Source organism: Hyperolius riggenbachi, chromosome 6, assembly GCF_040937935.1.
Source record: "Hyperolius riggenbachi isolate aHypRig1 chromosome 6, aHypRig1.pri, whole genome shotgun sequence".
In the NCBI taxonomy this organism is placed as follows: Eukaryota; Metazoa; Chordata; class Amphibia; order Anura; family Hyperoliidae; genus Hyperolius; species Hyperolius riggenbachi.
Genome location: NC_090651.1, coordinates 295,309,443 through 295,329,536, shown reverse-complemented (window position 1 = coordinate 295,329,536; position 20,094 = coordinate 295,309,443). Strand labels below are relative to the sequence as shown.

At 43.8% G+C, this 20,094-nt stretch overlaps 1 protein-coding gene across 3 annotated transcripts in view; it reads right to left on the bottom strand.

The window, feature by feature from the left end:
* The window catches only part of LOC137521616 (sulfotransferase 2B1-like), a 45,083-nt gene extending 25,658 nt beyond the window's left edge, over nt 1-19,425 (bottom strand). Inside the window, exons 1-2 of one of the 3 annotated variants that reach the window (XM_068241095.1) lie at nt 19,367-19,425; nt 1,089-1,230 (exon numbers count right to left, since the gene is read on the bottom strand). In XM_068241095.1, coding sequence (XP_068097196.1) covers nt 1,089-1,224 — 136 coding nt within the window. In that variant the 5' untranslated portion in view covers nt 1,225-1,230; nt 19,367-19,425. Of the gene's footprint in view, nt 1-1,088; nt 1,231-7,403; nt 7,445-13,565; nt 13,623-19,366 lie in introns of those variants that run through there. The other 2 variants (XM_068241096.1, XM_068241094.1) reach the window with 2 other exon arrangements.
* Between the last annotated feature and the right edge of the window lie 669 nt (nt 19,426-20,094).

Genomic DNA, 20,094 nt, shown 5'->3' with positions numbered 1-20,094 from the left:
AACAGTGAGGTAAACAAACGGGTACGTATATATCTATGCCTCTGGTGCTGAAGTGAAGTCCTCAGGGGCGTAGATATACAACACAGAAGTCGGGGAACGGTTAAAGAGTGGAAATCTGACTTTTCACTATCTTCAGCATCCAAATCTGATATTATTTACAACACAGGTTTGTGGAAGTATGTCATGGTCCTAGCAAAGAAAGAAGAGGTCTTACGGCCTCCAAAAAACAATTATTGATGTTTTTCAAGAGTGAAACCTTAAAGCGGATCCGAGATGAAAAACTAACTATAACAAGTAACTTGTCTATATATCTTATCTAAAGTTTAGATAGTTTACACAGCAAATATAGCTGCAAACAGCTTTAATAGAAAATTATTATTTCTTCATGTGATACAATGACAGCAGCCATGTTGTTTGTAAACATTACACAGAGGCAGGCTTATCTGTATCTTGATCACTAAGCCTGTAAAAAAACGAATCCTCCCTCCTCCCCTCTGCCTCTGAAATCAATGGCTATTAACGCCTCCTCCTCCTGCCCAGACTGAGCTCCCATGAGCCCTTGCTACTGCCAAGGCTCTCTGATTTAGTTTATAGGGAATTAGAGTATTAAAACAAAAACAAAAAAGTATTTGGCTTGAGGAATGCCCTATAAACAATAGGAAAGGAACATAATTATGCAATGAGTAAAAGTTCACCTCGGATCCACTTTAAAGGGAACAATAACTGTACTTAAAAAAAAAAAAAGTTTCACTTACCTGGGGCTTCCCCAAGCACCCTGCAGCCATCCTGTTCCCTCGCCGGTCCACAGGCACAGTAAGAGAAACCTTGTACTGCACCTGCGCAGGATTCGCTTGATGACAGGAACACGTACAAGGAGATTTGTGGACAGGGGCTGACTCTCACTCGGCTGAAAACGAAACTAACCTTCTGCGGGGGAACCGGAGGATCGTAGAGGACTGGCGAGGATACAGGACAGCTGCAGGAGGCTTAGGGAAGCCCCCGGTAAGTGAACCTTTTTTTTAAAAGTACAGTTAAAGTTCCCTTTAAAAAAAAAAAATCATGGGTGAACAACAACCGATTTAGATTACCTGATTTGGGGAAGGTGACATTGTAGACATCATCATCAAACACTTCAAATTCATTTTCTATAAAATTGAGATGATCTTCTGAATAAAATTTTTGAGCAAATCGAATACCTTTGTGCATGAATTGATCAAATGACATGTTTGCCTGCAAACACAATAAAGAAGTGACAAGAAGTGATTAGTGTTAAATGATTAAAATACCCTGGTGGTGCATTTCTGTCTGGAATTATGAGTCAAAAGCGATACATTGTTTTCAAGAATTTTAGGCCTCCAATTCTTAACTCATAACTCACCAAAATATGTCAGAATGAAAGCCTGATAGACCTTCTGCATATAAATAAAAGATCAAAAAAGAAGAGAATGAACTGGCAAGCACTTCAGGATAAAAACTGTCACCACTTTATTCACACAATGATTAGCTACAAAGTCACTGCTATGCATCAAGCAACTTGTGACAATACACGCTGATCAAAAGACCATACAGTTCAAGTTTCTCCAACTGTTAGCATAAGCAAAGCAGAATGCAAAGCACATGGCATGCAGGGAGCATAGACTTTTGCAGTGCAGGCTATACTTGCGTGACCCTGTGGTGGCAGGTGTGGATCTAAATGGAAGCCCCGGTACTCAGGGACTCCCCAGGGCGACTGCCCTAACAGCCGTTTGGCACTCGCTATCCATGGGCCTCATCAGAGGGGCGGTGTCGCGCTGCCTGGATCCCGGATGGTATAGTGTCTCCTCTGGCTATTATGGCTGGTAACGGCGCATCGTGGGCTTCTAATGTGTCGTGTCGGCGTCTTCCGCCTTTATGGCGTCACGCCGTCACGCTCACAAACCTCCTCCTGTCCACGTCCTTACACACCATGCGTGCGCTCCACGGCTGCTAAGCACCCGTTCGCACAGCATGCGGAAGGAAAAGGCTGCGCCTACTGCCATCTTGTGGCCAAGATGCTAACTGCATCTTAAAAAAGGGGAAAACCTAAAAGGGCATCGGCGCTTCCATCAAATCAGATCCTAGGAAGAACGAGCGTGGAAACCAAAGTGACAAGGGGGGAGTACAGGGAAGTCCTATTCAGACTACCACCTTTTTAACACTCATCCTCCACCCAATCAAGTGCTACTTACTAAAAGAAACCAAATATTTAACTACTACCACATCTTAATCAAAAATTTCCATGATCTATTGTAATTCATCAGTTAACACTGTTTGTTCTATAAATATATGTTATTTTTTAAGTTAATTTTAAGTTAATCATTAGACTCAGTACAAAATAGATAGCATTAAATACGTATAAAAATCAGACTAAGATCTAAAAGGATATAAATAAAAGACTAAAACACAAATTTGTTGAATTCATTAAATTTATGAATAAACTGAAAAATGTGAAACTGTACAAATAAGGCAGGCAGAGAGTAGTCAAAATCCAGGCAGAGGTTGGTGCCGGCACCAGGCTGAGAGTAGTCAAAATCCAGGCAGAGGTCATTGCAGGTGGGAGGCAGAGAGTAGACAAAATCCAGGCAGAGGTCGGTGCAGGTGGCAGGCTGAGAGTAGGGCAGGGTGGTATATTTCATATTTTATACTAAATTATATGCAAATTTGCTTTATTTCAGTCACAGTTAGAGATGGCCCAAACACGATCACGATCGAACGCAAACTTTTCCGAAAGTTCGATTCGCCCCCATAGTGCATCATGAGAGGGTCAAAGATGACCCTCATGATGCACTATGGGGGCGAATCGAACTTCCGGAAAGGTCCCCAACCTCTGGGCCACGGCCCATTGGTGGGCCGCAGGCTGCTCTGAGCAGGGCCGTGTCATCTGTCATCACAGTGCAGAGAGAAGTGTCACTGAAGTTTGCCGGAAGCTATAGAGAAGAGCCGTCTGCAGCCATTGTTACTGCTGCCACCTAGTGTCTATTATTTGTAATGCTTTATGTGTGTACGGACACCAGGTGGCAGCAGTGAGGATGACTGGGACACTCCAGTCTCTTGCCAGCCACAGAGTTCAGTCTGCATTGAGGTGAGCAGCTGATTCTGGAAGCTTAGTGTGGGAAGAAGAATGGAAGGGTAACAGTGAGTGTGGGGAGGAGGGAAGTGTAAATTGGGTGTAGGGAGGAGGAAAGGGTGAAGTGAGTGTGGGGAGGAGAGTAAAGGGGCTGTGAGGTGGAGGGAAGGGTAAAAGTGAGCGGAGGCAGAGGAGGATAGGAAATTAATGCCAGTAGATAAGGAAGCCCAGGCAGTACCCCCTTCACACCACCTGTCACATCAGATGTACCTTGTGCTGGTGGGTTATACAGCAGCCCCGGTGCAGTGCGAAGACATCTTTCCCAAAGTGCCAGTAGATCAAGCCCTCAAACCCCCCCCCCCCCACACACACACACACGTGCAATAACACCCCCGCATATGCTTGCATCTGCCCGGGCCCTTAGTCCTTGGAAAAATTGCTTGGTGATGAAGCGGTCCTTGGGTCAAAAACGGTTGGGGACCACTGCGCTCAGCTCACGTAGGTAGGTGGGTGCACTGTGAACAACAGGTAGTAATATGCAGTACTGGGTATTACAATGTGCACCTGTCACACACAGACAGGTAGAGGACAAGCACAGTGACACTGCGTGCGCTCAACTAACGTAGGTAGGTGGGTGCACTGTGAACAACAGGTAGGTAGGTATATGCAGTAATGGGTATTACAATATGCACCTGTCACACACACAGGTAGTGACTGAATGTGCTGGGCCTGGCAGTGGCACAAACAGTATGAATTATCAAGGCTGTCTATGCAACACAAGTGTCTGTGGGACACACAGAAAAAAAAATAGAACACAAGAACACGATTAGCTCTCAAAAGAGCTGTTGTTGGGTGCTATTTTAGCAAAAAGAATCAGCAAGGAGCAAGCTAAGAAGCCTACAAGAGCCTAACTAAGCTTTCCCTATGAGAGTCTGCAGCAGCTGTCCCTTCTCTAATTACTTTAGGCACACGAGTGAGTAAAATGGCCGGCGCTGCCTGACTTTTATAAGGGGGGGGGGGGGGTGAGTGGCTCCAGGAGGGAGTGTAGCCTGATTGGCTACAATGTGCCTGCTGACTGTGATGTAGAAGGTCAAAGTTGACCCTAATGGTGCACTATGGGGGCAAATCGAAGTTCCGGTAAAGAGAGTGGTTCTCCGCGATTGCGAACCCCGGAAGTTCGCCGGTACCCGTTCGCCGGCGAACCGTTCGGGCCTTCTCTACACTTGACTGTTTTTTGTTTAATATGTGGGAACTATATTTTGAAAAAAACATCAGCAGACCATCACTGCTGCTATTAAGTGTATTTTGCATATTTTTTTGTGAAAATTGGTGATCAGGAAAAATGGTGTTCTCCACAAAAAGTCTGCTGTATTTGCATGGAAGATCTATGACAGTGGTGTCAAGATTGAAAAAAAAAACTTTTCAAATGTGGCTGCCTATAGTCTTGAAGAAGCCTCACAATCACTATGGAGATGACTATCTTATGCTCTTGTAACATTAAGGGCTACTACTTGAAAGCGAGAAAAAAAAATCATACCCAAATCTTCCATCTGTTATGCATCCTGTTCCTCATGGTACTGGTATTCCTTCCTCACCAAGTTCCTAAGAGAAAGTCTCTATTCCTCATGACACTGATCACAAAGGCAGCATTTCCAGTGAAGAGTTCAGTGCTGATACCAACAAGCCTCAACTCTTCATGCAGCCTGAACTAAATTACCATAATAATTCCACCTTCCTAAAGACATAGCACACTTGCTCAAAGACTTAAAGAGACACTGAAGCGGAAAAAAAATATGATATAGTGAATTGGTTGTGTACTATGAATAATTACTAGAAGATTAGCAGCAAAGAAAATATTCTCATACTTTTATTTTCAGGTATATAGTGTTTTTTCTAACATTGCATCATTCTATAATATGTGCAGATTACACAACACTCTGCATTCAAAATGAGTCTTTCAGAGCAGTCTGTGAAGTAATGACTTCTCCTCTAGCAGAGGAAAAGTAAATAGTCCAGGAACAGTTGAGATAATAAAAGTCAGATAACAGCCCTCTCCACAACTAACTTAGTCGGAGAGCTTAATGGCTTGTTTGCATAGAGATAACAACTGGAGTTTCTCAACTCTTCCTGTACTGGAAACAATTACACTGATGTATCTGATCTTAATGTTTTATTTCTTAGCTGTGCTACACATACAAATCATAATATCATCATTTTTTTTTCGCTTCAGTGTCTCTTTAAAGAGACAAGACAAGACAAGACAAATAACATTTATATTGCGCTTTTCTCCTTGCGGACTCAAAGCGCCAGAGCAGAGCAGCAGCCACTAGGTTGCGCTCTATTGGCAGTAGCAGTGTAAGGGAGACTTGCCAAAGGTCTCCTACTGAATTAGTGCTCGCTTACTGAACAGGCAGAGCCAAGATTCGAACCCTGGTCTCCTGTGTCAGAGGCAGAGCCCTTAACCATTACACCATCAGCCAAAGAGGAGCTGTCAGCCGTACTATCTCAGAAAAAAACACATATATAAGTAGATAAATACTTGCTCTACTTACATAACATATGCATTGCACTATTCACGTTTTGATTTTAGTGATTTTTTTACAGTAAAAAAAAAAAGAGAAAATCCTTCTTAGCATTTCCCATTTTAACTGTGGCTATTTTGAAGCCAATCCTGATGTCATTTCCTCCCTTACTCTCCTATGCCTGATTGTGTATGCATTGTCTGCCCTTCACTATAGAAAGTGTCTCAGCATGCAAAATATTGGCCAAACAGAGAGGAACAGAGGTGTGGGAGGGGAAAACAGGAGGGAAAGAGGCTTCAGACAATCAGGCTGCATTCGTTAAGTCTGAAGGGAAAGTAGAGAAGCAAAAAAGGACAACCCAGCATGCCTTGAAACTTCCTTTGTGTGTACAAAATTTTGTGTGTTCCAAATTAGAGTCAGCTAAACTGGGGAATGATCATTTATCAACAAGAAAAGTAATAGTGATTTTAACTTTTGGATTGCCTGGTTAGCATCCTTATTACTTGTTTACCAGATAAAAATAAATAATTGATTTTTGATTTTATGCCCGACAGTTACACTTTAAGGAAAAATAATTGTCGATACCAGGTACCCTTTTCTTGTGGTACTGAAACCAAGACAGAGAATTGGTGTACTGCAACAATGTTTTTGGGTTGAAGAAAATGCTCAATTTGAAGTATGATACTAAGGAATGGAAGTTTTTCATTGACTTATCAAAATGAGGCCTTAAAGGCAGTGCCAATAAGTTTCCCTCAATACCTGTAATGCCATTCAATACACTTGAAAGTGTGGTACAAGAATTGCATTTTGATTGTATGAGAGTTGAAATATTAGGACTATGAGCAGATTGTATGCATAAATTACTGTATTTTTCAGACCATAAGACGCACTTTTTCTCCCCCAAAACGGGGGAGTCCGAATGTGCCAAGTGCAGAGCCGAGGAAGCAATTATCAGTCAATGATTCCGAGAGTCCTCTAAGGCATCCATCCTTCTGGTGTCCTCTCACTGGGTGAACTGGACATCATGCGGGGGGCACATCCTGCGTCCTTTCTATGCTTTTAAGTTTTTTATGTAGATGGAACATTCAAGACAGAAGCTTACATAAGGCAAAAAGAGATTGACCCAATGCGAGTGGCATGTAAAACTGAAAATAAAAATAATGTGAGGACAGTCTTATGGATCCAATGTCTTCTTCACTCCACATCAAACATTTAATCATTAATCAGTTTGTAATGCTTTATCAAGAAATGCAAAGTTGAAGAAAAGTATTTGTTGGTCCTGGTACCCCCCCCCAAAAAAAAACAAAAAAAAACTGATGAAACAGCCAGTTAGAGATAAAAATGGATGAGAAGGAAAAGCAGTTTGTGTTTTTTGATTTAAGGAAGTGATCACCAAACACTCTGGAAACTATAAGAACTCAAACTTGACCGTCATTGAAAATAAGTTGAACAGATTAGAAGACTTAGGTGGTCCATTGACCCTCAAACTGCATATCCTCCACTCTCATTTGCACCACTTCCCAAACAACTCAAAGAAATGGAAAATAGGCAATGGGGCGGTGGAATGTTAGCAGCATTATTGGTGACTTGTTGACTGGAGTAGCAGTGAGAAAAATAAGCATAAAAGGAGAAGCCTCAACATTTTTTGAAGAAGAGTGATTTATTTCTCTTGGATTGTATTTTTCTTTTTATTGGTTTTATTTTGAGTGTTTATATTTAAAATAATGTATAACAGTGATTATTCATTAAATTTGAAAGATGGAAGTCATGTAGTTAAAGAATGAATAAATTCTTACCGGTGATTGGAGCATTTTTTTTTTCTAACTTTTTTCTTGCATTTTGTGGGAAAACCTTATGTGATGGAGAAAAATGTATGTTATTTTGAATTCAATGCCCCCAAAACATAAGGAACAGTTGAAATATTAAAGATAGTTTTTATGTAATTTGATTTTGTTAGTCTGTGTTAGCAAATCAGCGTCACATGCAGATTTTTCACATGGTCATGATTAGAGATGGTCGGAAAATTTCAGCGGAATACAGACTGTCAAATTTCCGATCAGAAATGGGCTTACCGCAGCGGTAATCCAGCTCGAAAATTGGTATTCCGCGTAAATACCACAATACTCCAACTTGCAAGTTTTAGCCCAATCCCAGAGCTCAGAAGCATTGGACCAATCATAGGAGCCGCAAGGAAATGGACTGTGTGGCGACAGTGAAGAGAGGAGTGATGACCTGTCCCACTGCTTGCTAGAAGAAGCTATAGCATCACTCTGCTCTTCTCTATAGTGTGTGTGTGTGTGTGTGTGTGTGTGTGTGTGTGTATAGTGTGTGTGTGTGTGTGTGTGTGTGTGTGTGTGTGTGTTAGGCAATCAGGACAAGGCATACAAATGCACTGCAATTGGGAGAAGAGGGAAGGAGATGGTAGGGTGGAGAGGGTTTCATGGGAGGGAAGGGGAGCGGCTGGCAGAGTTTTGCAAGGGGCCCCTACTTCAAGTTACTCTACTGACCCCATCCTGTGTTCTACCACCTTATCTTTCCTACTACTCCATCTGTATTCTGTTCTTATCCCTCCTATTTCCTCTTCTGTGTTATACCCTCATTATCTCTCCTTATTTCTCCTCTGTGTTCTAACCTATTTTTCCCTCCCACAACCTGCAGTATTGTTTGTTCTATTCCTTATTTCTCCTGCAACCCTTTTTGTGCTCTCCCCTCCTTGTATGTTTTTCAACTCTTTCTGTGCCATGCCTTCTTATCTCAATTAATTCTTCCTCTGTGCTATATTCTTTTTATTTGAAATACAGCTTCATGTGTGTTCTACACTACTTACCTCTAATACTTCCCATTCTGTGCTTTACCTCCTTATCTTTTTTGCAGACACAGAACATTTATATTGCGCTTTTCTCCTGGCGGACTCAAAACACCAGAGCTGCAGCTACTAGGGCACACTATATAGGCAGTAACAAGGTTAGGGAGTCTTGCCCAAGGTCTCCTACTGAAAAGGTACTGGCTTACTGAACAGGTAGAGCCAAGATTCTAACTCAGGTCTCGTGTGTCAGAGGCAGAGCCCTTAACCACTTGACGACCAGGGGATTTTCCTCTTATCTGTGCTGCGTGGGCTCTTCAGCCCACAGCACAGATCGTGTTTCAGCCAGGGCGATCAGACTTCCCCCCTTTTTTCCCCACTAGGGGGATGTCCTGCTGGGGGGGTCTCATCGCTGCCGGCTGTTTGGGTTTTGCGGGGGGGCTCCTCAAGCCCCCCTCCGCAGCGCAATTCTGCCCTCCGTCCCTTTCCCTCCCTCCCCTCCTTGCTGTGGGCGGCACAGGACAGCAATCCGTCCTGCACCGCCTCTAATAGGCTTTAGCTTATCAGATGCCGGCAATCCCCGACCAATCAGAGGCCGGGGATCGCCGATCTCCTTTACGGCACCGCTGCACAGCAGCGCCGTATTGATGTAAACACTGGGGATTTCTTCCCTGCGTGTTTACAATTAGCCTGCGAGCCGCGGTCAGAGGCTCGCAGGCTGTTCACGGATACGCCCTCCGTGAACTGACATGGAACGGCCGCCTATCAGCATTAGGCGGTCGTTAAGTGGTTAACCAGTACACTCTCCAGCCACTGTCTTGCAGCCTCCTCTGTGTTATACCCCTCTTTTACCTCCCACTACCACCTATGTGATCTTCAATCCTTATAGCAGACCTGAACTCAGAACTTCCTCTCTGCTCTAAAAGATTAGCAACAGCTTAATAGTCTTTAAAGAAAAACATTTCTTTGTTACAGCTCACACAACGTCTGCAATATACCTGCAGTGTGTTTACTTCCTGCTTTATGGAATATAACATAGGGTTAACATCCTGTGTTTACCAATTAGCTGCTCTGCCGTGTCAATGGAGATTCCTGAGCTGACACAGCTGAGAGATCAAATGACAGTGGTGATTGTCACAGATGATCCGTGGAAAATACAATCACAGTTGGTTTTCTTGTCGCTGATTGGGATTCACGTTACAATTCAGATTGTATGTGTAGTAGGGATGGTCGGAATGCCAATTTCCGATCCCGCTGTAAATCCGCATTCCGTCATGTACCAATTACCGATTCCGCTTTCCGCTACCAATTTCCGCATTCCAATGCGGCATTTCCGCTGGAAATCGCGGAAATTCTGCCCGACTTTAACATCGATTTTCTCAAAAACTATAAAGTCTTTTTGAAAACTTTTTTTTGCATCTTGTTCAGAAGATTCTGTTTAATAGACCCTGAAAATTTGGTGTTTCTAGGACTTACGGGGGCTTTGCTATTAACCGCTAAAGTTGGCGGATTTTTACTGTAATGTAAAATGCAGAAAATAGGCAGATGCAGACTTTCTGCATTTTACATTACAGTAAAAATCCGCCGATTTTAGTGGTTGATAGCAAAGCCCCCTTAAGTCCTAGAAACACCAAATTTTCAGGGTTTATTAAACTGAATCTTGTGAACAAGATGCAAAAAAAGTTTTCAAAAAGACCTTATAGTTTTTGAGAAAATCTATGTTAAAGTCGGGTGGAATTTCCGCTATTTCCGGAAATTGCAATTCCGCAGAATCCGAATGAGCATCCCTAATGTGTAGTTGTAGTACAGAGTAAAAGGCTGGGGTCTGGTCTATTCCAGTTGGATACAGCTGCTTTTCTGGGATAACTATGTTTCTTTAATTACCTGGACCGAAGGACATTCTTGCGTCAGGTGCATCACACATACTGTAGGTGTGAACACCAGCTTGAAAAGAACCATTTGGTAGTACACTGCACAAGGCAAGCTTTCCGCATGGCAGGACACAGACATAGTGGAGGCACTAGGACCAGATATTAAATAGCTGTATTGTATGATTTTTGCCTTTTTAAAAGATACCGTACTTATGATCTATATGGAAAGTAGATCATTTGTTCACTAACGTCCCACCGGACGTTTTGGTACCTCTTTCAAGGAACTGATGTAAGCTGCAGTCCCATTATTCAACTTCTCAGGAAAGGAATGTCACACACTATTCATGTCTGGTATTAATGTGATCCATATTCTTTGGAGAGTGTGAGTTTGCTATTATTATTTGTGTGCAAGAAATGTGGTCTGAGATATGGAAATGTCATATATTTGGAATTTAAGTTCCTGCCCATTAATCTCAAGGGCAGGAGTTGAAGCCTGAGTTCTGCCCTCAGAGCAGGTCTGTATAAAAGAAACACAGTGAACCATGAGGCTGGTTTCCCTGCTGTTTTCCTTCTGAAACAAAGGAACTTTGAATTCCTTGGATTTCCACACACAGGGCATATTTCTTTCAAAACTTTAAAGGGAACCAGAGGGTGAAAAAAGAAAAAGATTTTATACATACCTGGGGCTTCTTCCAGCCCCATAAGCCTGAATCGCTCCCACGCCGCCGTCCTCAGCTTCCTGGATCCGCCGGTACCGGGCCCGTCACTTCCGGCGGACGCGGCCAATTGTCCGCATCACAGGAGCTCCCTCCATACATGTACGCATGCGCCTGCGCAGTTAACAGCCACATGCGTATCTGTATGGGGAGAGCACCCTGTGATGCGGAGAATTGGCCGCGTCCGCCGGCCGACTTGCCGACTCGCGGCAATGACGGGACCCGGTGGCGGCTGATCCAGGCAGCGGAGGAGTGCGGCGTGGGAGCGATCCGTGCGTATGGGGCTGGAGGAAGCCCCAGGTATGTATATTGCATCCTCTCTGGTTCCCTTTAATTATTCATTTTCTTTGTTTTAACCCTTTTATTTTATCTGTGGCTAATATCTCCATAATTGTTACTTTTAATAATTTTCTGTATATATTAATTATTTATATTGCATTTGCAATAAAAGACTTAAGATCATTTTTTCGGCTACATACCTGCTTTGAGCATCGCAGAAAGAATCCTAGCCTTTCTGAAGATTCGCTACCTGAAGTATTGTATTGTTTTAGTCAGACCAGAGTGTTTTAACAATTTCACAGGTTTAGAATAGTCAGAGCAGGTCCTCTGTCCTTCTACAGAGGTGGTGGCAGCTTCCTGAACTATTGTGTATCACAGTGTTTGTGTTGCTCGCACGTTCCCTCCTGGCCTATCTGTTTGCCCAATTCCAGCGGTTTCAGTGCATCAATTAAATTCACGATATTTGATTGTTTGTATGTCAAAACAGATTGGGAGGCATTGAGCAGTCCGGCCACTAGAGGGCGTGTGACAGTGATTAGTCACAGATGAAGGGGAATTAGAGAGGCTAAACTCTCTAAATACATACAGGGTACATTTCTCTATGTTTTCCTTCTGTCCTGTGCAGGAGTTCAGGTCCCCTTTAACTCTCTATAACTTTTTGCTTCACTGTAACTAGAGACCAAATATGCAAGAAAGAAGTTTAGAGCAAAAGAATGATTCAGCAGCTTTCATTAGCAGGTCCCTCTGCTCTGTCTCACGGCTTAGCAAACTAAGTCTTACAAGATACCAGAGAGGATTACCATAATGACCACATATAAGACATTCCATACTACATGTCGAAGAATCGTGCTACTGGGAAAGATTGTAGATGGTCCAAATCCAAATCCAAAAAAAGCTTTATTGGCAGGACCAGATACATTTAGCATTGCCAAAGCAAAACAAAACATTAACATGGAGGGGGGGGGGGGGGGATTGTGGGAATAAGGGAAGGATATAGGTATACAGTCCATAGGAGGGTGGAGGATGTAAGGGATGGTATGGGGGGGATGAGATATATAGTCCATAGGGGAGGGGGGTATAGGTATACAGTCCATAGGGGAGTATGGGGTTGTACAGTCCATGTGGTATCATGTTCCTCTCAGTTGGTGGCAGGCAGTGATATATCGGGCTGCTATTTGCACAGATTTTTCCTCTTCCCCCAGTAGTTATGTAGTAGTAGTGGTTATGTCATTAAACAGTCAGGCCTGGAACCCACTACAAAACGCTATCGCTAACCGCAGTCGCTAGCATTTTGTATGAGCAGTTTGTAAGCGATTTCATGAGCGTTTTAGGGAGAGTTTTTAAAAAGTGTAATCAATTTGCCAGCGGTTGTGTAGCGATTAGCGTTTTAAAGTCTGATTGGTCCTTTCAATTAATTTTAATTTTGTTACAGTGTGCAGTAACTTAAAAACGCTAGCAAAATCGATCCATGCACGTTTTGATGAGCGATTACGCTAGCGATTATATACTCTACATTGAAGCGCAAACGCTAACAAAATGCTGCATGCCCTGCGTTTGCAATTTTGCTAATCGTTTCTGTGGAATTTGCACCATCCATTTACATTGGCAGAGCGTTTAGTGAAATCGCTAGCAATTTCTCACGCTCCCTAAATGCTCAAAAAATTGCTCTAGTGGGTTCCAGCCCTAATGGAAAGAGAGAGAAAAATGATGGTTAAAAAACCTCCTTGTTGTAGGTCCAGGACTTACAGTATATGGCAGCCACATGTAATGGCAAGCAATGCACAAAAGCCACACTAAGCTAAATTTCATGGGAGAAAAAGGAGGTGTGAGATTCCATATGTGGAAAGAAGCGAATCAGTTTTAAAGGATAGAGAAAAATGACAGGGACCTGTAAACCCAGTAATATAAAGAAAATAAAGCCTCTTTGTTTTGTCTAAGGCCAGTATAAGCCACTGTTTCCTTTTGTTAACCCCCTTAGCGTAGAGTGCACCCCCCTAGTTTTAATAGCCAGAGAGTATGTGACCCCAGTACAGGTAGCTAGAGTGTGCCCCCCTCCACTAGTATAGATAGCCAGAGAGGTTCAAAAAGTATAAGTAGGCAGAGATTGCCCCCCCCCCCCACACACACACACCTATATAGGTATCCAGGCACCCCCATAGTTTAGGTAGCCAAAATGTGCCCCCCATCCCGGTTATAGGTAGCCAGAGAGCTCTCATCCAGTGCAAGCAGCTAGAGAATGCTCCCCCTTCCCTCAGAATAGGTACGCAGTGGAGTCTGTAGATCACTCACCTCCCTGGGATCCAGCTACATGCTGCAAGTCTTCCTCCTGTCCTCCAGGAGGCCTTCTATCTTATGCTGAATTGCCCTCTGTCATCATGTGGCAGTCGGCGATCTCCACAAACTGATGGGGCCCGAGACAAACATGGAGAAGATGGACTGCTGCAGCTGGATAAAGAGGAGGTGAGTGATCCTTAGAGCATCATTGTGCACTCTGAGCCTGACACTCCTAGTGGTCTCCACGAGTGTAGCTCTGGGTTACTGCTAACTGCAGTGAAAAGTAGCCCCTAACTACACTCAAGAATACCGCCAAGGGGGAGAAAGACTGCAAAAACATCCTTAATATTCCTTGAGGTGTGCTCTACATTCACTACTCTCACTTGATGTCATGTGTAACAAATGAAGCTGCAATGTTTTTAAGCAACTTCTATTATTCTCACATTGGGCCTGATGCAATTGTCCGACTCGCCAGTGTTAAACACTGGTGAGTCCGATAATCAGGCTACTATAAAGTCGCCTGATTCAATTGCATTTAGCCCTAGGCAGGGTGCTAAAAGAACTCGCTTGGGCGATATTATCGCCCAGCAAGTTCCTTACACCCTATCCTATTACACTTTGCATGCCTCCAGGAAGCGATGCTTCCCGGCAGACATGAGCGTTAGCTTAGACCTGCAAAAAGCAGGTCTAAACATGCTAACGCACGACATCGCCGCTGCATCTGGGGGTCTCCTTTAATAAGGAGACCCCCAGAGCTCCCTGCCGGCCGCCGCTCGTCTCCGCAACCCCCCACAAAGTTGCAAAGTTACAAATTGCTTAAATACCTTACCGCCGCTTTACACCCGTCGGCCGCTGCATCTCGCCGCAAGTCCCCGCTATGCAATTACAGTGTACGAGTTACTGTAATTACACTCACTGAGAACAGAGTCCCGGCAAAGCATCTTTGATTCAGCCGCCGGGGCTCCCCATTGGATCACAGGCTGAGCCATTTTCATTGGCTCAGCCTGTGAACCAATGGGGAGCCCGGTGGCTGATTCAAAGATGCTTTGCCGGGACTCTGTTCTCAGTGAGTGTAATTACAGTAACTCGTACACTGTAATTACACAGCGGGGACTTGCGGCGAGATGCGGCGGCCGACGGGTGTAAAGCGGCGGTAAGGTATTTAAGCAATTTGTAACTTTGCAACTTTGTGGGGGGTTGCGGAGACGAGCGGTGGCCGGCGGGGAGCTCTGGGGGTCTCCTTATTAAAGGAGACCCCCAGATGCAGTGGCGGAAGATGGCGGCGGATGTGCGGCGGGTTGTGCGCATGTGTGGGGAGCGAGGCCGTGGTGCTGATGGACAGCACCACAGGGTAAGCCTCGCTCCCCATCGCCCGGTAATAGGGAGCATCGCTCAGGCTTTCGCCTGAGTAATGCTCCCTAACGATCGGCCATCGCACGAGTGAAACTGGCAATAGGATTTGCCGGTAATCCTCGTGCGATGGCAAGGTGATAAGTAGCTCGCATCTGCAAGCTACTTATCACCTGGAATAGCATCAGGCCCATTAGCCACTAAATACCTGTTTTGATATAAAGTTATCCTCCTTCATGAAGTCTTTTGAAGCTTCGCATGCAGATTTGCCTGTTGTGTTCATATTAAGAACTGACAAAGCTGAATTATCTATCTGTGTGGAGCAACCTTATCTAGAGGAACTCTCCAAAAGAGCTGGGACTAGACACACACACACACACACACACACACACACACACACACACAACACACACACACACAGCAATACATCACACACACACATGCACGCACGCACACACACACACACACACACACACACACACACACCACACGCACACACACACACCACACACACACACACACACCACGCACAAGAACATGCACACACAACACACACACACACACCACACACACACACACACACACCACACATACATACACCACACACACACACACACACACACCACACACACACACCACACGCACACACACCACACACGCCACGCACACACACACACACGCCACGCACACACACACACACACACACACCACACACCACACACCACGCACACACACACACACACACACACACACACACACACACACCTTGTAGACAATTGCAAAGGTGAAATAGGTTGATATCTGATGATGTTTTGTGAACCCTTATGAACTGTGTTTATAACATTCTAACAGTCATTGAACTTGGCTTTTGTGAAGGTCTTTTGAGTGTTTGGAGTTCCTGGTCTGGAAGATCTGGAAGACAGCTGGTTTCAATCATGAAAAAAATATCAAGGTTTTGAAAGGCGCTGCTTCTATTTCCTGATAATTGAACCAATCTCTATCCTGCAGCCTCTAGGATTAGGGGTATCCCCCTAGTCCCCTCCAGGCCTCCACATGTAAAGTATAGTAACTATATATTAAAGAGTAACGCTGGCTTGGTTCACACTATGAATTGTTTCATTAAAATTCTTAAAAGATTCTGGATTTAAAATCCAAGAATTTCCAATAAGATCATGAAAAGTTATAATAAGCAAAAATAATATTGCACTGCTATATCATACAACATTACGGTCTTTCAAAAATTCATTCATACAATTGCCATACATTCAGGGATCACCTGATTCCCCTTTAAAAATTCCCGGATTTCTAAGCCTCTCCAATAAATATCCTTTCTCTCACTATATAGTTAAATATCAGAAACTATTCCTATGCAATCAAGAGCATCTCCTTAAGAGGTTAAAAATGAGTCAGTTAAGGTTCTCCAATCTGAATAATATAGCAGTGTAAGGATTGTGGAACTTTCGCTGATAGGGCGGAAATCCTCCACAAGCGTATAATTGCAGGCACCCAGCAAAAGGTGCTATGCACCCGTAGAGGGAAATTCCTGTCGGCAGATGGCGCTGGGGAGTGCAGAGGAGCCAATCCTCTGTACCTCCACAAAGGCCAGACAGGAATTGCACAAAGCGCAGAACGCAATCGCAAGAGAAGCGATTGCGAATGCAAACGAGCAAAGGGACAGATTGTATGTGTGTGTGCCAATCTAGTCGCCACCCCGCGACCGCGCACACACAACAGCAGATACGAAACAGAAACGCAACCGCAAGAAAGGCGATTGACAGAAGTGACACAAGGCAGATCAGAACAGAATACGAGAATGGCAAAGGCACAGCAAATCATACAATGAGGAGATGCAGAAAATAACAAACGCTAGCTAACCGCGAACACCGCACTCATTCGCAACAGTGCACGCGGTTATGCGCGGTCTCCACGTGATAAGCACAATAGAGACAAGCACGCCTAACTAACCATCGACAGACAAACATGAAACAGAGGACGCGAACGCTTGCTTAACGGTTACCTCACCGAGCCTCCAGCAAGCGGTCGTAGCAGACAAGACAGACACACGAAAACAGGGACAAGCGAGAGATAGGATCCACAGCACTAGCGAAAGTGGCTAGCGCGATCCAGGAAGACAGAACAGAAGGATCCACAGCACTAGCGCGAAGCGAGTGAGATCCAGGTACAGAGTAGCAGAACAGAAGGATCCACAGCACTAGCGCAGGATGCTAGTGCGATCCAGGGAGGCAGAACAGAAGGATCCACAGCACTAGCGAAAAGAGGCTAGCGCGATCCAAGGAGACAGAACAGAAGGATCCACAGCGCTAGCGCAAGATGCTAGTGCGATCCAAGTGAGACAGATCAGAAGAGATAGCTGGTAGCAACCGCTGCACCCGCTATACTCCAAGAACAGAGATCAGAACGTTTTCCTGTCGACCACCGTTGGGACAGGACAATCGCAACAGACAAACAAAACAGATAAACAATCCTAACTACACTAGGGAACCTGCCTAGCACAGTTTCCAGGAATTACTCTAAGCTGATCTTCAAACAAAGAGCATGGCTGACACTCTCCAGAGTGTTTCACAGGAAGACTCCTTATGACCAGCCAAGCATTGTGGGAAACACATAGTACTTATAGTACACGCCTCCAATGACTGTGGCCAGGCAATTTGCATGACAACGTATGCAAATTCCTCAGCAAGCACAAGCTGCAAAACTGACAGAAGCTCTTCTTTCCAGAGTCCTGCAGCATGCAAACCTAAACAATGGACAAAAAGCTGCCTGCCTGCACAGGCAGCCGAGCAGATCATCACAAGCAGTAAGTATAGTTCCTGGTTTCAATCATGGTAACTCGTTTGGCTTCACCTGTTCCTTGATTTGGGATGAGACAAGGATCCATACAGGATCTTACAGAGTATATTTAAAGAAGATAGGTAACATTTTCGTGTATTGATAGCGTATGTAAGGTTTTCTGGTCTTCATAGCGAATTACACAAGCAGCATAATTTGCGTTATATCTGTAATGCTTACATTGCTTGTATATTAAGCCACACAGTTGCTGCACGTATAACTCAAGTTATGCTATTTGCACAACTCCCTACATACTGTATTTTTGGCACATAAGACGCACTTTTTCTCCCACCAAAATGGGGAGAAAAGGTCACTGCGCCTTAAATGCCAAATACAGGGAGTCCCAGACTTCCGAAAGCACCGTGATACGAACTGCCGACCCGCCGTGATGTCGGATGTCAAAGACTTCTTGTACTTTGATTCCTTGTGTCCTCCTCTGCTCCCCCTGAATAAATGCAAGCAGCAGCAGCACGGCTCACCTACTCCATCAGAGTCGCCAGCCAACAGACACCTTTCCTTGTACTCATAGTTCCCCTAGTGCCGCCATCTGCTGATGAAACACTTGCATTTATTCAGGGGGAGCGGAGGAGAATACGGGGGAGAGGGGGACACAGAAGGATATATAAGGTACAAGGGGGACACAATAATTGGGGGAGAACATCTACAAGATGCTCCTAAACCATGGACACATCAGGTTTTATTAATAATTTTCCTGGTTTTTGCCCTCTAAACCTGATGCGTCTTATAGTGCAGAGCATCTTATATGCCGTAAAAAAATGGTTTACTGCATAAAGATTGGGAAACTATACATGTGCCGCCTGCACATGTAAAATTTACTAATCGTTTATATTATTTATGCCAGTTTAAAAACGTTCTCTAGGTCTGCTCTAGGCCGCCGCCCGTTACTGCGCATGCACGCGCAACCGCCGCACACCTGGGCGACCGCTCGTACGCAGTGTTGCCATATCAGCCCTTTAATTACTGACACATATAAATTATACAGGTTTTGTGGCTAGGTAGATGCAGTTAAGGCACTGATTATGTGCAAATAGCCCCAGAACCTGTATAACTTACAGTAGATGTGCCAGTAATTAAAGGAATGAGTTGGCAACACTGCTCGCAAGCCTGCCCGGCTCCCTGGCCCCGTCCTCCTGTCCCTGTGTAGCTGGGTCCGTGCTGCGCACATGCGCAGTAGCAAAAAGCATGGACCCAGCTACACAGGGACAGCGTGGCGCAGGGACACAGGGGTTTTATTATAGAGGAGATATATATATATATATATATATATATATATATAACTTCTTAACATTTTTCTCACTTTCTTTACAGTACTTTATTTGCTTTATAGGTGTTGAAAATATATCAATAAAGATACAGTGAATAGAGTACAAGGAGCAAACATACTCTCTACTTTGAAAAGCTCCTCAATGCCATTGCACGAACTTGTTTATATTGTATGCCCATTTATGGTTGTTGTTTTACCATTTCCAGTCCAGATAATGTAAAATGTACTTATTCTAAGTTCGACATTTCTAAAGCAAATATGGATTACAGCATAGTGTCATCTATAAACATTCAGCTACAGCAATGTGACAGAAACACTAGGTAAGACTTACTTGCAGCAGCTCTAGGAAAAGCTTCTTTGCCAAGAATGTGTTTATGTGCAGTAACTTTTTCCTAGTGCCTTATCTAGGATCCCAGCAGAACTCCCCTCTGTTAATTATCTATCAGGTATTATGTACTATGTAGTTCTGTACCTTCCCTTTTTTTCACCTATTGAGATTTCCACCCACAGCTGATGGAAATGCCTCAAGTTTACAATAAAGTATGTAAATAATATAAATACAGGTACACAGTGTATTTCACACCACAACCATATAAATTACAGAGACGTTTGTGCACATCGTTAATCAGCTGCATGACTGTTGTATTTTTTTCTTAACCACTTTGAATCAAGACCTTGTTTCCCCCTATGGACCAGAGCAGTTTTGACATTTTAGCTATGTCTCTATTTAATCAGCAATAACTTTATCCCTACTTATGACACCTAAATAATACATACATCATTTTGGTTTTCAAGAGAATCTAGGCTTTAATTTGGAGGTATTTTTTCCCAAGAACGATTTTGTTTTCTATGCATTTTAATGGGAAATATAGGGAAAAAAATAGAAAAAACACATTATTTTTCAGATTTTACCAATTGCAGTTTAAAAATAAAAAGTGCTACTGTAGAGAAAAAAACACTAATTTTATTTGGCTATTTCTCCTGTTTTTCATAAAGTTTAAATTATGTTTATGTCCTAAAATGGTGATGATATTTGTTTCTGCAGTAAAGGTGGCTTTT